General features: G+C 41.3%; 1 protein-coding gene across 12 annotated transcripts in view; it reads left to right on the forward strand.

Moving 5' to 3' along the window:
- The window catches only part of CELF2 (CUGBP Elav-like family member 2), a 550,999-nt gene that overhangs the window by 437,092 nt on the left and 98,074 nt on the right, over nucleotides 1-15,833 (forward strand). For all 12 annotated transcript variants that reach the window (XM_063153712.1, XM_063153708.1, XM_063153706.1 and 9 more), the window contains one exon: nucleotides 14,366-14,448. In XM_063153712.1, the coding sequence (XP_063009782.1) occupies nucleotides 14,366-14,448 (83 nt within the window). The remainder of the gene's footprint in view (nucleotides 1-14,365; nucleotides 14,449-15,833) is intronic.

Below are 15,833 nucleotides of genomic sequence, written 5' to 3' on the forward strand. Positions count from 1 at the left end.
TCCGTAATTTACTTCTGTGTATCTCTTCCCAGGTAAAATATGAATCTTCCACAAACCTATTTAGGAGGTGTAAGAATTGCTCTTGAGGACTATTCAGGGAAAAAAAGAAATAAGTCTTGATTGTACTAATTTATGACTAGCATGAAAAAATATCCCCCCTTTCAAAAAGGAAAATAAAAGGATTAAAACTTCCAGTGTATCAGGCCATGTGTTGTAAATTAGCTTAATTGTTTTAGAATTCAGAAGTGTTTCATCATTTTAAATTGGGCTTGTCTGATACTTAGTTCCACATTTTTTATAACTCTGCAGGACTAATATGTAGCCTGTTGTTGCACATGAAAAGCTTTTTTTATCCTAATTTTTAAGACTGATGGAATGAGAAGAGGTTGACAAGTGATCACTTAGTTATCTCTGTGTCAAAGCTTATGATACGCTTTATAGTGAAAATGTGCAATATACAGTTCCAGAAATAATTTTGCTCTATATTATGGTTTATCTTTCTGGCATACAGAATGCAAGAGTGAGTAATGCTGAAGTCTGAGAGATGATTTCAAATTGCTTGGAATTATCTTTAAGTTTTGCCTAGTAAGTCTTAGCAAGAGACAAAGTATTGTACAAGATAGGGGCCCCAATATTATCAGGTCTGCCCTCCAAGCACATCCTTACTTCCTCACACCCCATTTCATGTGGGAAAAGAAACTTCACATTTTTAGGGCATTATTTTGCAGTTTCTCTGTTGATCCACTGTACTTCATGGATAAATACAAGTTATCTATGGGTAGGGCGTTTTGTGAAAAGACCAAGTGATGCTTTTTCCCAGTAAGAACTGGTGGTTGCAAGGCTTGTTTGGCAATCTAACCTGTAACTCACCATTTCTCAGCTCCCATCCAGGAAAACTTTGCATTGCTTGTGCTCAACAGAAATATATCACACAATAATAACATGTCGAATAAATGACGAGGTCACATTGTAAAGTTAACTAAAGGACCTCTGGTATCAAAATATGATTGCTCAGAGGTTTTATTTTATATATATATATATATATATATAATTTTTTTAGCTTGCAGTTAAGAATGGGGACTTTGTTCTAAAGCTCTGAGAGTTTTTCAGTAGCGAAGCTGCGCGTCCGTGATATTTTGTTGGATGTGTTCCTGTGGCTGCCATGGTGACCTGCAGAGAGCACCATGCAGGATCCTGCTTCTCCAAATGTGATTAGATACATTCAGCAGCCGCATGCTATTGATGCCAAGGAACACTGAATAGTTTCATCTACCTTGCAGACAAGCTTCAGTGTAAGTCCTCCTGCCACTGCCTGCTCAAGGCCACCTTTGACAGCCGCAGGAGCCAACACATCACTGTTTAGGCACTCGTTTTGTTCCTTTTCTCTATTTTTCCTTCTCCCTCTGATTAAGTTGCCAATCATCCAGCTGCTTTCTCTTCTTGTCCTGATAAGTTGCCAATCATGTCATACAGCCTGTACCTCTAGAGCCAAGTATTTCTCTTGTCATAACTTGAAAACAGGCTGCTAGAGATTTATTTTAAATCTTGGTCTGATTAAATGCCACATCTTGATCTTTGGAGAGCCATAGAACCTATAGATCATGGTAGTCTTGTTTGAACTTCTTTGAACTGGTATTAACAGATTTACATGTCCTGTGGGTCATCCAACACAGTCTCAATATTCCCTTCCCTTAATAGATATTAAATATTTGTGACTAGGTTTTTTTCATCAGTTTTCCATGGTGATAGTTGCAAGAAATAGTCAGTTGTATGAAGGCTTCTGGGGAGAATAACATATTTATTTTTATGGCATGCGGGGTTTTATGTTTTGGTCTGCTTGTCAAATCATTTATACAAAGATAAGTAGTAGCACTATTTCGTAAGGTCTTCAGGACATAAATAGCAGTGGGAAATTAAGAAAAACTGAAAGTGTTTACAGTGAAAAGCTTATTTTAAATGCTTCTTGTGAAATTTTGAAATAGCTTTTTGGGGGGAGAAATTGTGGAAAGTCTGATTCTGAGACATCTACAGATAGAACAAGATAAAACTTTGGAAGAATTATGTGTGGAAGTGTAATGCTGTCCTCTCTGGGAGAGGAGCTTAGCTGAATTGTCCTGCCTTTAACAGTTGTATAATTCTATTAAAACTGCTTTCCTAGATATACAAGATAACACTTTCCCCCAGTATTAATGCTCTGCTAGCTTATTTTCCAGACAGAAGGAAAAGACTGTATGAATCATCTTGGCTTTTCTTTCTCATTTTGGAAGTACATGTGTTACACATCTCTTCCGTACCTCCCTTCATTGATTTTTCATTAGTTAATCATCAGACAAAAATAAAGAGGAATAATAATTAACTAGGATAGCAATCTCTCCCCCAAAGTGTTTTCCTTGCCCTGGTAAGGCCACTCAGGTAATGTGAAACATGAGCTGTGATTCTTTATCAGGACACTTTGCATTTTTACACTGTTAGTCTGTGCAAAATGAGATTCTGTGCAAGAAGCAAATGAAGGGCAGGTTGGGAAGTGGTTGTGAGATACCTCTCAAATACCTTTGAGCTTGAGCATAGATCCCCCACATGTGAAGTGTGTTCTTCCTTCTCACTGCTTGTGCTCATTAAGTGCTGCCATTTATTTTTGTGTGCCTGCACAAATATATGGCTTTATTACTAAAGTGGTTTGTTTATCTTTGCTGCTGCTGCATTTATTTTAGCACTCATCTAAACAATTAATTAGGGAAACACTTGAGTGCCGAATACACTTCTTCAGATACCACTCAGTTGGGTTTTTTATTTATTTCCAGGAGCATCAAGCATTAAAAAGCCCCCATCTTTTGCATTTTTCTTTCTAACCATGCCATTTTCCCTCTTTTTTGAAGTTTCCACAGCAGAGTACGTTGCTTTGAAAGATCATGGGCCCTGTTGAGAGTTCAAAGCCAAGTAAAGATGATGCTTAAAGTTCAAAGGCTCTGTGGAGCTGCATCTTCATCTGCATAAAATTGTTTCAATTGACTAGAAAGATAGAAAAGTTGCTAGGAATTGCTTCTATTTCAGTTTTATTATTCTTATAAAGAAAGCCTAATTGGGGAACAAATGTGTCACTGCTAACAAGTTCAGGCAAAGCAAAGCTCCTTAGATGAAACACTGCTTGAAGGTGCAATGCAGGAAAGATTTGACATGTGCTGTGACCCTGTGAGAGTGAAGCTGTGGATGGCTGGAAATCAATACGAGATGTGCAAGGGTTCATGATGTTGAAGTCGAGAAAGAGTTGAAAGTGTTTGACTGCATCTTGGGCAGAGGGAGCGGGGAGCGTAACAGATTCAGACAATGGATTTAGACATGGCTTTTAAAGATGGGGAAATGTATTTATCAGGGGGAAAAAAATTAAAATAGTTGAAAATTAGCTCCATTAAAATAGTGTGTATATTTTAGCCAGCCACGATTCAAAGTGGAGGCTTTGCCAGTTCTTCCACCAGCAGAGAATGGAGCCCACAGCTTGGTGACTTGGCCAAAAGCAGCAAATTATGGGGCAGGGGAGGTGTTGGAGGAAACAGTTATTTGTTGATTCAAGTTCATGGCACTTAGAGGCAATATTTATCCTAGAATTTCTTCCCATGCTACTCAAGCATCCCTTAAGCCATCTCAAATGTCTTGTATTGGTTTCTTCCCCTTCCTATAAGGTATCTTTCAGGGGAAGTGTGACAGACTGCAGTGAGTCAGATGGGTGCAGCACTGGCACGTAGTGCTCTGCTGCTGCTCATTGTCACTACAATGGCTGTGTCTTTTTACCTCAATTTTTATTTTTTTCATGGTTTCTTCACAGTGCTCCTTTGAGTTCAGAACATTTTATTCTTTCTATTTAACAAGGAAAAGATAGAGCACAGGGAGATGAAAGGCCAGATTGTTCAAAAGCATTTAGGTATCGAAAGATTCAGATGGGCATTGAATGTTATTTTCAGAAGAACTTAAACACCCTATTCCTAGAAATGAGTTATCCAAGGTCATATTTTAGATTCTCTTGCAAAAATGGTATCCAACTCTTCCAAATCCAGCTAAATGTTGAAAATACATGTTCTTGCCAGGTTTCTCGGTAGGGCTGAGGTTTTGTTGTTGTTTTATAAATGTGTGAAGTGTCAGCAATAGCAATCTTTCCACTGCGTACCTTCTTTTATAACTCCTACTCCCTGGGCCTTTTTCTTTTTTCCTCTTTGTACTGCTAGTTCTGGCTTTTCCTATGCTGTCCTTAGAAGACACAAGCTGGTTTAGAGCTGTCGGTGGGGTTTAAAAAACCTCATGTCAGATACAACAGGACTGGATAAACTGCAACTTTAAAAAAATGCATTGTGTTATCATTAATTCATAATTCTATTGATATGTTTCTAAAAACAAGGTATGACAAAAGACATTTTTATTGGCAATACCTGCCATGCTGGGATGTTCATAGAATCACCACAGGCCTTAAAGATCATCTCGTTCCAACCACCCTGTCATGGGCAGGGACACCTTCCACTAGACCAGGTTGCTCAAACTCTATCCAGCCTGGCCTTGAACACTTCCAGGGATCCACAGTTTCTCTGAGCAAGCTGTTCCTCTGTCTCGCTGCCCACACAGTAAAGAATTTCTTCCTCATACCCTACAGAAACCTGCCCTCGTTCAGTTTGAAGCCATTCTCCCTTGTCCTGTCACTACACGCCCTTGTCAAAGCCCCTCTCCAGCCATATCTTGGTCCTCTTTGGGTGCTAGGAGGTGCTATAAGGTCTCTGATTCTGTTTCTGTAAAAAAAAAAGAGGAAAAAGCCTAATTCCTGTGTTCTTGCTATGAAAAACCTCATCTAGTGTGTGAAATTTGCCCGTGAGTGAGAGCTGGTTCCCAACTGATGGGTGCAACAATAAAACAGTAATTTAACTGATGTTGTCTGCTAGAGTTAAATAAACTTGCAATATATTTCTGGGGAAGTTAAGCTGTGTTGGGAGGGTTGTTGTCAGAAGGCTGCTAAATTCCTTCATTGCCATTTCACAGAATCACAAGCTGGAAGAGGTCAGAAAGAACCTCTGGGATTCATCTTATCCAAGCCCAGCTCAAAGCAGGGTCATTCACAAGTTTCACAGAGGTTTCTCAGATCTGTGTCCAGGCAGGATTTTAATATCTCCAGGGATGGAGAGAGTCCACAACCTGTTTGGACAAACCATGCCCATGTTTGATCACCTTTAGAATAAAAGTGTCGTTCCTTATTTTTAAATGGAATTTCCTGTATTTTAATTGGTGGCCATGGCCTCCTGTCCTGTCATTGGACCACTTAGAAGGCTTCTATCTTCCTCCAATGTTTTCTTCTCCAGGGTGAGCAGTCCCAGCTCTCTCAGTTGCTTTTCATATGAAAGATGCTCCAGATCCTTCCTCATCTTCATGGTCCTTCACAAGACAGCCTCCAGTATGTCCACATCTTTTTACTGGGGAAAAAGAAGAAGATCCAGAACCCCATATATGCCTCAGCAGGCCTCCACTGACCTGCTCTGCCATGATGCCTTTGGCATTTAACCAGTAAAGATAATTTCCAGCACAGAACATAGTTTTTTCATAGGGAAAGTTTATAAATTGCAAATAACTCTCAAAGATTTGATTCTTTTGAAGGGATAGTTTTATGGTAAAGCTCTTCTATTCTGAATATTTTTCCCTACAGAGTTGCCTCCTAGTTGAACTTGGACTCAAGGGGCTTCTCAGGAGTCACAGTGCAATTAGAGGTTTCATCAGAGCAGTGATCTGGAAGTCTTATCAGGAAAAGCCAGTTTTCAGTCATCTTTCTCAAGCATCCAAGTGAAAGAAAAAATAGAAGGAAATCCAGGACTATAAGACATGTGTGCTTGGAAGTTTTATTTGCTTCTACTGAGTGCCAGGGTGGGAGACAATGGAACTTTTGAAATGACATCAGGGAAAGAAATGTCTCTGCCTATGTTAATTTATGTAAACATGATCTTTGTAGAGTCTTTTTGAACTGAGATACAGTGTCACAGCAGTTTGCTGCTGCAATAAGGGATTAAATCTTAATTTTGTGTTTCCATTTTTTTACGCATCTGTTCTCTGAGCCCTCTCCCTCTACTGCATCCAAAGATGTATTTACCAGATGGTCAGACTTAGGGGTTCACTTGCACAAAGGACATGTTAGTTCATTTTAAAGCCAGTAAACTCAAGTCAGTAATTGTTACCTGGCCAAAGAAAAGGGAAACAATAACCATCTGCTATGAAGAAAAGAATAAGAATTTATTTGAGGGAAGAAGAAAGTGGATTAAGGAGCATTAGTGCAAGAATAAGAAGGAAAAGAAGAAAGAAAGGTGAAGGGGAAATTACAAGAAGGCAGAAAAAGAAATACATAATTATTTGTACTTTCATTTTTTTGTTTTTTCATTTTGATGCCTCCCCAATTTCAAGATTTTTTTCGTTCTAAAATGTATATACATAGTGGCTATTCAACTATTCAACTATTCAAGTGACTATTCAGCTATTTCATTCACGTTTTTTTAAAAATTCTTGTATTTTGTGTATATTCTTTCCTATATTTTACAAGTGGGAAGTGCAGTAACTTCCCATGGGACACCCCTCACAGAGCTAGAGGCTGGAATGCCATTTCCCCACCCTCTCCCACTGCTGTCCTACTTACTTGATAATTTCTTGTCCAAAAGCAGTTTTTATGGTAACCCATATGGACTGATGTGTAAGATCCCAATTACTCTCCACCCCTGAGATCTAGAAAAGTGAACAGACCAACCATGGGCTCAGCAGGAGGCACTGAGCTGCAGCTTTGGTTTTCCCACTGGTGTTGGTTGCCTGACTGCCATCCATCTCCATGGCTCTCCATAGGGATTTGCACTGGGTGGGTGCTTGGATGGGCTGGCAAAGGAGGAACATTCCAGGCCAGGCCACCTGTAGATCAGGATGTTGATGCAGTGCTGATGTGCACGTTCAGTGCCACTGACTGCTTAGCTCTATCATCACAGCCCATCCAGAGTTTGTGTTTCAATGTCTCTCATCCACTGCTCAGCCCAGACCAGTGAAGCTCAGCTTCTATCCCAGCACGCAGGGGTGGTTTCTTTAGAGACAGATTAGTTTGTAATGACATCAAATTGCCTTGATGCTATAAACCTGACTTGTGTGTATTTATTTACCCTGCCACCTTGTATAGAATATAATTCTGCATCTGCTTTTTTTTTTTTTTTACTCCTTTATCACCCTCTAGTGAGATATCATATGAGTGTTGCCAAGCTGCAGGTGTGGAAGTTGGCCCCTTCCTTCAGAAGTAAAACAGAGAGTTCCAGCATGCTGGCCATCCACTTCCCAGTCATTAGACTGGCAGCAGGAGAGTTCAGGAATTTGCAAAAGCTGTCATTGTCCTGTATGAAAAATTGTACCTTGAAATTCTTCAGATACTTGTACAGCTATTAGCCATTTAAAACTGTTTAATGTAAGTGGCTTATTTCAGAGAGCAAGAAAAGTAGATTCTGGCAATTTTGCCCTTGATATCTTTTCTATCTGTGTCACACTTTAGTCAAAATTTACATAATAATGGGTAGGGAAGTGTTGTGGGACATGAACCAGTGCATATTAGTTCTTAGTTGCTTTCCCAAAAGGCTTGAAAATGCAGCAAATTTAATCTAGGTCGAAAAAGGAAAAAAAAAGAAAAAGAAAAAAAAAAAAAAAGAAAAAAAGCCAAGAAAAAAGAAGCCAAAAAACAAAACACTTCCATTTTGTAGGCAGAGGACATCTATAGAGAGCATTTGTATTCACAAGGGTACGGGAATGACAGAGTGCGACTCCTCCAAAAGAGCTCCCCGGTGCAGCTGAAGGCTGACAGCAAACCAGGACTTGTGGCCAATTAACAGAAAGGCCATCATAACTTGCAAGGCTTGGAGAGAAAAAATTGAGCTCCGTGGGATCATTTTTCAGTGGCCATTTACGGGGCTGCTCCCAGCCTGCAGCATTTGTGCTTTAATGCGAGCGGCGCGACGCGGGGCACTCCGGGGCTGGGGCACTGCCACCCTGGGTGCTGCAACCAGGAGGGAAAATAGAGCACAGGGTGGAATTTGGCACGTCCCAGCTGTGAATCCTTCTCACATGTGAGCCCTTGCCTACATTCAGCTAATGTATTAATATTAGAAGTGGCATTGCTATAATATGTGCTGTCATTAGAGTGGCAGTGCGATTTCCTGGCTGGTGACAGGACTGGTAATACGGTTTCCATCAGGGTGCCAATTATATCAAACTATTAGCAAACCTGAGCTAATTGGGAGGCGGCATCATTAGAGGGTGGTTTCTGCTGTATTCAGCAATTCTTGCAGGGATGGCTTCGGGAGTGAATCCTTTGCATCTTGCTCTCCCATGATTCCATAGGCTATAGAGCATGAGACTGGTACAGGTAGGAATCAAATCACATCCCTGCCTTAGCCACCTTCTTCTGATAAGCAGAGTTTCAAAAATAGTAGGATTTGTATCTCTGGTTGTCTTTGTCAGGAATGTCTGTATTTGCTATTCAGACAGTTCATGGTTTTCTATGGTTTTGTAGGGAACCACCCAATCAAAATCTCTAAGGCTGAAACACCTCTCCTAATACTAGACCAGCACCTTCAGTGCAGGTTAGCTAATTGCACTAACATCCGTAGCACAGAAGAAATGCCAGGCAAGGCTCCCACTGCACTGCATCAAATGTAAGCAAAGTGAAAAGTCTCGTTGCCCAACCACGCACCTGAATGCTTTGTAGCAATGGGTCTTCTCAGTGGCTTTAGTGGAAAAGAGATTTTAATTTCTTCATTGGCTTTTGGAAAATGAAATTAGAGGTCATGGTGTGTTTGGTTGGAAATCGTGCTGTTCAGGCAGGTTTTTGTGATGTACAGAGCAAGTGTATTCCAGAGCTCAGGTGGATGGCTGGAATGCAGGAGACCTTGTTAAAGGCTGCCCTGTATTAGTGCAGTGTTTAAATTTTGGTGGTGGATGAGTGAATATGGAAATCAGGAGAGAAACATTTGGAGTGGGGAAAAAAACAAGAAAAAGAAATTCTCCTGAACTTAAACTAGCTTGAACTGTGCTGGATTGACAAGAAGCTACTGTCTCCATTGAGATTCCAGGCTTGTATGAAGCCAGCACCTGTTCTGCTTGCAAATGCACACACAAAAGTGAGCTTCATTCACAGAAAGAAAGAAACATAGCAGGACTTCACTCATTTAGCCTTCCAGGGCCTTCAGTCCCTTGATCTGTCAGCCCCTTAGAATTCAAACGCAGCCTTTAAAGGAATTTTCAATTCACAACATGATGACTTTGTTGATGTCCTGAATGTGAATGTATTTTGAATTGAATTTGTCTGCCAGTATTCCATTACTCACTAAAAGAATACAGAGTTCAATCATCAGATAATCATTATAGCTGTTTTGAAGTGTTTATTTTATTAGTCTAGAAGGTAAAGCAAATTTCATACTTTTAAGTTGTTGCAAGCTTTGCAGGCACCCTGATAAGCTCTTGTATTTCTATACCCCATGGTTAGGGTTCAGGTACTGGCAGCAGGTGATAATATGCACAGTACAGGAGAGATCCAAACTGACAAATTTTGACAGTGGAAAACTAAAGAAACTAATATATCAGACCAATAAATATGGGTTGGACTTTTTTTTTTCCTCCTCTATCTTTTCTCTTTTAATTCCCAAAAGTTAAATTTTCAGGCCTGAGGGATTGCAGAATATTTTTCTTCAAGCAAATCAAAACCTCAGAGCATCTTGTGAAGTGTGTTTTAATTCCTGTCCACATCCAAAGGGTTATTTTCTCATATAGATGCACATGTGTAATTCCTGGTAACTTTAACAGGAATTGTTTATTCAGTTTAGGGAGCTGTAAAAGACTTTTTCTCACCCGAAACAAGATGGAGGTGTCCGTATTCACTCAGGCATGAAATCCTGGCTGAGAGATTAAGCCTCTTACACAGATCCCAGTGCTGTTAAATGCCAACAAGGACTGTGTAAGCCACATCTTCGAGTGGGGGAGAGCTTCCCTTTGTTAGTTATTCAAAATTAGGAATGTAAACTGCTCTCGCGGCATAATTAGTCTGTGTTTGAATTGGGAGAAAGTGACAAAAATAATGGCATGGCAGAGCTCCTGGAGATGCACAGAGCTGGATCTTGCAGCCTAACAAAGCCATGACTGCTCTGCTGGGAGGGAAATTTGGGTCATAGAGCAGAAGTCACACAGGAGGAGAAGCCCTATTGCATGGGGTCAATAACAGCTCTTTGAAAAAATTATCTTGCTTACAGGAGGAATGGCATGTCTTGAAATTTCATGGCGAAAACTGCAATTTGTCATAGCTCCACAAAGTCCTCCAGAAACCCAGGTTCATTGCCAGCAGAAAACCATGGCTACTGTGGGGTGAAAGTCCTCACCACTTGATCTTTTTCCCATTCCTCGCTTCTAAATGATGGCTTCAGTGAACCCACGGCTTGATTCCCCTGTAATCCATTGCTGCCATCTTTGACAGCGACTCACGTAGAGCTTTTTCTAGCTGTTTGTCCCTGTCACTGTCTTGCTAAACAGGTTTCTGTGGAAATTAAATAAATAAAATCCCTACCAGTGGTGCTAATTGGTGCCTTTGGCAGCCTGAGCAAGGGCTTGTGAATTGAATGTGTCATGGAGAATTGAATGTGTCAACTCTCTCCCAATGGCTGGGACCTTGAGGTCTTTCTCTGGCACTAAATTTCCTTTGAAAAAAGAAAAAAAGAGGAAGAGGGGGGAGGGGGGAAAAAAGAGAGAGAGAGTGAAAACAAGCTGAAGTAAGGGATCTTTTCCCTTTTTTTAATGAGGTGTTGAAGTTGAACATTGTCGCGTCCACACTGCAGCATTTGCTCATCAGATGCCTTACGAAGTGGGGCGCTGTTTTCTGCTGTTGTTTCCCAGGCATCCCATTTGCTGCCATTAAACTCTGAGCAGCATGGAGTGGCAGGTTTTATTCAGTCTGTTCAAGCATCTGGCAGGATAGCCATGAAGTTGTTGCCGATGTCCTTAAGGGACTGTAGGGATCTGCATGATTCATTCAGTATTTTTTTCAAGGTACAAAGAAGAAATGCCTTACGCTGTAGTAAATACTGTTCCAAGTAGAGCACAACCAGCTTAGCAGAGCGTGGGAGATTTGCTGCTCTGGAGGCACTGACTGGCAGGATGAGCTCCTCTGCCTGTGGGCAAGAATACACTAACCCATGTGGAGCTAAAATGGGCTCTATTTCAGGCTGTTGAGGACTGGCAGAACCATGTCCACAAACCAATTCACCTTTTAAGTTGTCCTGATTAGGACAGGGGAAGGTTATCACTGCCAGGCCCTGAGTTATTTGGATGTAAGAAAAGTCTAGTTGCGGTTCAAGCTGCTGTTGAGTTTGTTGGTGATGAAACAAAGATTATATGTGCATGGGGCCTGAAGGGAAGGGTTGTATTTTTTCATTTTCTTTCAGTAGGAAACATACTTTTTCTGTTCCAGCTGGGCCACTTGTTTGTCTTTGGCAATATCACATTTTCTTTAGTAAAATGGAGGAAGGAGCATCGTTGCCTCTTTGCCTTTCAGCAGGGGACAGCTACCAGTCCTAAAGCACAGATTAGCCTTGTCCTATTACACAGGCATCTTCCCCTCCAATATTCCTGCAGAAAAAAACTAAATTAAGTACTTTTTCTCTTACTGACCCAAAAGGATTTTACACTGGAGGCATCTTCAGTGCAACTTGTGTAACATGGCTGCAGCACCTCTGGAAAATCCATAGGCTCAGCTACAGTATTTCCTTGGGGAAACATGGACTATTGCCTTTTCTGGTTCTTCTCTGTTGTCTTGTTTTCTTTTTTGAGTCCAGCCTTGACCTCTGTAGCAGATACCCTCAAATTCAGGTATCCACAAGTGGGGGTCCATGTCCTCCTCAAACCACAGCAAACCAGCTGTCGTTGTGGGGTTTGTTTTATTTCAGAAGATATGAGCCAAATGCATCCTGAGGAAAATTTTATCCATTTGCATTTTCAGATGTGTCAGTCTGTGAACACAGAAGTCTTTATTTTTGTCAAGTTCTGATGACCTGCCTGAAACATCTGCACATTTCCCATTAAGCTACTGTTTCTTCCAGCCCTCATTCACAGAAACATTTTTCTCTCCTGAGCTATTACTTCCCAAAAATGACTAGTTAAAGGGTATTTCACAGCATATTCATCTTTCAAGTGCAGTTCTTTCAAGTAGTGCCAAGAATGATAAACCAATAGATTTCAAATTTCTCCTTATCGGAATGAACCCCCTGAGCTGAAATCTAAAATGAAACTCTTTGGGCCCATGGAAAAGGACATGGCAATTGCAAAGTTGTGATTACAGCTTGATATTTTCCCCTCTGAATCCTCTCTCCTGATTAAAAAGCCTTATATTAAAAAGCTAACAGACCAAACAAAGAAACAATAGGAGATAGACTTGTAGCTGGCTGACAGGATAGAAAAATATTGCAATATTGTCTCAAAATCACACTCTTAAATGTCACAAACTTGGATATTTTTCTCATTTTCATCTGGGGTAAAATAATTCGGATTTTCAGAATTTTCCAGTTTAACAGAAGGTTTAGAAACACTTACAGGAAACATAAACCATAACAGGCTGTCCCTGTCTCTAGCACACATCCCTGCGAACAATGTCCCGCTTACTGAAATAATTATTAAACCGTCTCCATCATAAAGTGTGAAATTTTAAAGAACCTGTTGGCAGTATGAAAAATGTTTCTCTCAGCTGTGTTAAGTCTAGGCATTACCTGCCTGCTCATGTTTTGCTGTGGCTGCAAGTGATTTTATGTATTAGGAATAAACTTGCTATGCTCCAGCTGGCAGTCCATGTTCACCTTTGCTTGTTACCAGGTAATGTTTGTCACTGGCCTGGCTGCAGAGCCAGAGGGAGCATTTCCAATGCCATGCACAGCTTGAGCCAAGCAAGGGGCAGTGCAGGGCCATTCTGGATTCAGCCCTTCCTTCCAAAGTGGGCCACCTCCACATGGCTGATTCCAGTGTCTGCTGTGGGCTGCTGTGCACACCTTCTCATTGTGTCCTTTGCCACTACGGGGATGCTGCAGGGTTGAACACAAGCAGGAATGTCAGGTGGGCTGGGATGTTTCACCTTGGCCAACATTAGGGAGCTGATACAAGCTTTGCTCACTGCCTGAAGCACAGATTATTTTATCTGTGTCATGCTCCAAGGGAGCACCAAGACTCATGAGCTGGGGTTTCTTTTGTTTACTGATTGGTTTTGACATTTCTCTGGAGTTGTAACAAATCTCTGACTGTGATTAAGAGAACAGGATTGTTTTCTGATTCATCAGTAAGACCTGCATCATCCTTGGGTTCATGTGAAGTAGATTTTTTACTTTTTACCCAGCCAGCATTGCCCAGAATGTTTTCCCCTCTCCCCACAGCACAAACACCCCATCTGCAGCAAACATCTCATCTGTCAAGGAGCAGACTTCATTGCTGTGGGGCATTACAGGCAAACCTTGGTCCTTGCTTTTTGTCCCCTGCCTGTGACATTATAGCTCTTCCCTGAGGCTGTGCCTGTGAGCCCTGGCCTCACCCTGGGCTGGTTGAGCTGCCTGGGCTGCGTGTGCTGCAGCAAAAGCTGCTTTACATGTTTGCAGTGGACAAAGGGACAGCAACCCATGTTTGGTCCCACACACCACCTGGCTGGACCATGTTGTCAAAAGGGAAACCACAGGATTAAGGCAACTAAAACCACCTGCTTTACTGAAAATTGAGCAGGTGCAGGGAGAGCAGAGCCTCCCTTAATGCTGTCAGCCATCAGCAGCCTCCACTATGCCAGCAGTGGTGAGTTCACCTGTAGCTTGTTTTTCATTCTTGAAACTGAGATGAGTGTTCCACCTCCAGTCCTGCCTGGTTTCACAGAAATGGGGGAACCGACCTTAGCTCTTTTGTATAAGGCCCTTTAAATAAGGCCCTGCTTTAGCCTGATTTTCTGCTTGGGATGTAACAATGAATTCCTGCTGCTTGAGCCTGCCATGTTGCTTATATTCAACGTATAATGGGGAGCCTTCAGAAAAATATAACCTTATTTACAATGTACAAAGCCAATTGGATTTTGGTTAACAATTTCTAAGTGATTACAGTTCACTAACAATGCAGGTGTGCTATAGATGCAATGCACAGGGGGGGACTTTTTATTTTAAATCATACAAGCTTTCTTTTATTCATGTCATTCAGGCGCCTCAGGATAATTCACATTTCCAGCTTTCATAATGTGTTGTTCAACCACTGTTTTTTTCTCCCTCCCTATTGTACTCTCACAAATCATACTCACTAATTTCTGAAAGCTTTTCATTTCTCTCTATAGGTTGTTGTTTCGTAACATTTTATACAAGAAAAGCTGCTCTTGAGGCACAGAATGCACTGCACAATATTAAAACTTTACCTGGGGTGAGTACATTTACTTTTTGATCCTAATTATTTTATTGCCAGAAGAATAGCCCTTTTGCTCTTGATGCTGCTTAGTGCCCCAAATGATCTTGATCTCTGCAAGGAGGGTGGCTAAGCTGATGCTCTGCCCTGTGTTGGTGCCAGTCCTGTAGCAATGGCATCATGTCCAAAGGCAGCTGCTGTTCTCTACCAAATCCTTTGGCTGGAAAAGGTACTGATTCCTGCTGAGTAGAGACAGTGGCCAAAGTGCAATGTGGATCTTTTTTAAAATTTATTTAAAGGGGAGGGAGGGAGGGAGGAGAGAAAACATGCAGCAGAAAAACACTGCACCACTGGGGCCTCATGTTTGAAAAGGGAGAGAAGAGGAAAAGACAAAACACAGCCAAAGTTTGTTAAATGCAGCCTTTATCCACTTTATCCACATGGTTTCTAAACAACCTGAATGCACTGGCTGCACATCTCAGGGTGTTGGGGAGTGTGGTACCCCATAGCTGCTTGCACAGGGTCATCCTGTCTCCTGACATCACCTCTCCTCACCACCTGCTCCCACTGGCACCAGCATTCAGAACAGTTGTGGTTGTGTTGTACAAACTGTATCTTGCATTTTCCTATGGTATTTTATATTTAAATTACAGGGCTAGAGAGAAGTGTATCACTGGTAATTGCATGTCTAAACTCTGAAATCTTCTTGTACCACCATTTTCATTTTTTCTGCTGTATTCTTTGAGGATAGAAGTGAAAAAAAATATAAAGAATGGAGGTATATTCCCTCTTGATGTAGGAGAAGTGTTCAAGTATATGTTTGTAATGTCTGGTTACAGACATGAAAATAAATAAATACACTGTGTAAATAAATAGAGCATTACCTGGACTGACAGTTATATGGCCAATATCTCCTTTAGTTCCTATGTGTTGTATGTGAAATTGGATACTCTGTGTTTGAAAAATTATATCTGGCTGGTTCACTTTATGCAAGTGATTACCTGGTAGGGAAGCCACCTCATGTGTCATGGAAATGGGCAGCACAGAACGGTGCTGTCACGGGACAGTTACCTGTGAGCCCTGCTAAAGGTAAAATGGGAGTCCTCTGTCATTTGCAGTGAAAATGCTGGGAATGGTGGTAGGAAATCTGCAAAAGTAGGAAAACAGGAGTGTTGGGGAAGATGAAACAAGAAAGCCTTATAAATATGATTGTCTGGCAAAAGATTTTGAGAATATAGAAACTATAAGTGAGATTGAAATGAAAGCAAGCTTTGAGATACCTCAGTTACTGAACAACTGGAAAACAATGGTATGGCCAGCTGAAGGTAATCCCCTTTTGATGAAACAACACCCTCTGCTTGCAGACAGGTCCTAGGGTCAGAGCAGACCCTACTAGCTTGGCA

This window comes from Melospiza melodia, chromosome 4 (genome assembly GCF_035770615.1).
Source record: "Melospiza melodia melodia isolate bMelMel2 chromosome 4, bMelMel2.pri, whole genome shotgun sequence".
NCBI classification, from domain to species: Eukaryota; Metazoa; Chordata; class Aves; order Passeriformes; family Passerellidae; genus Melospiza; species Melospiza melodia.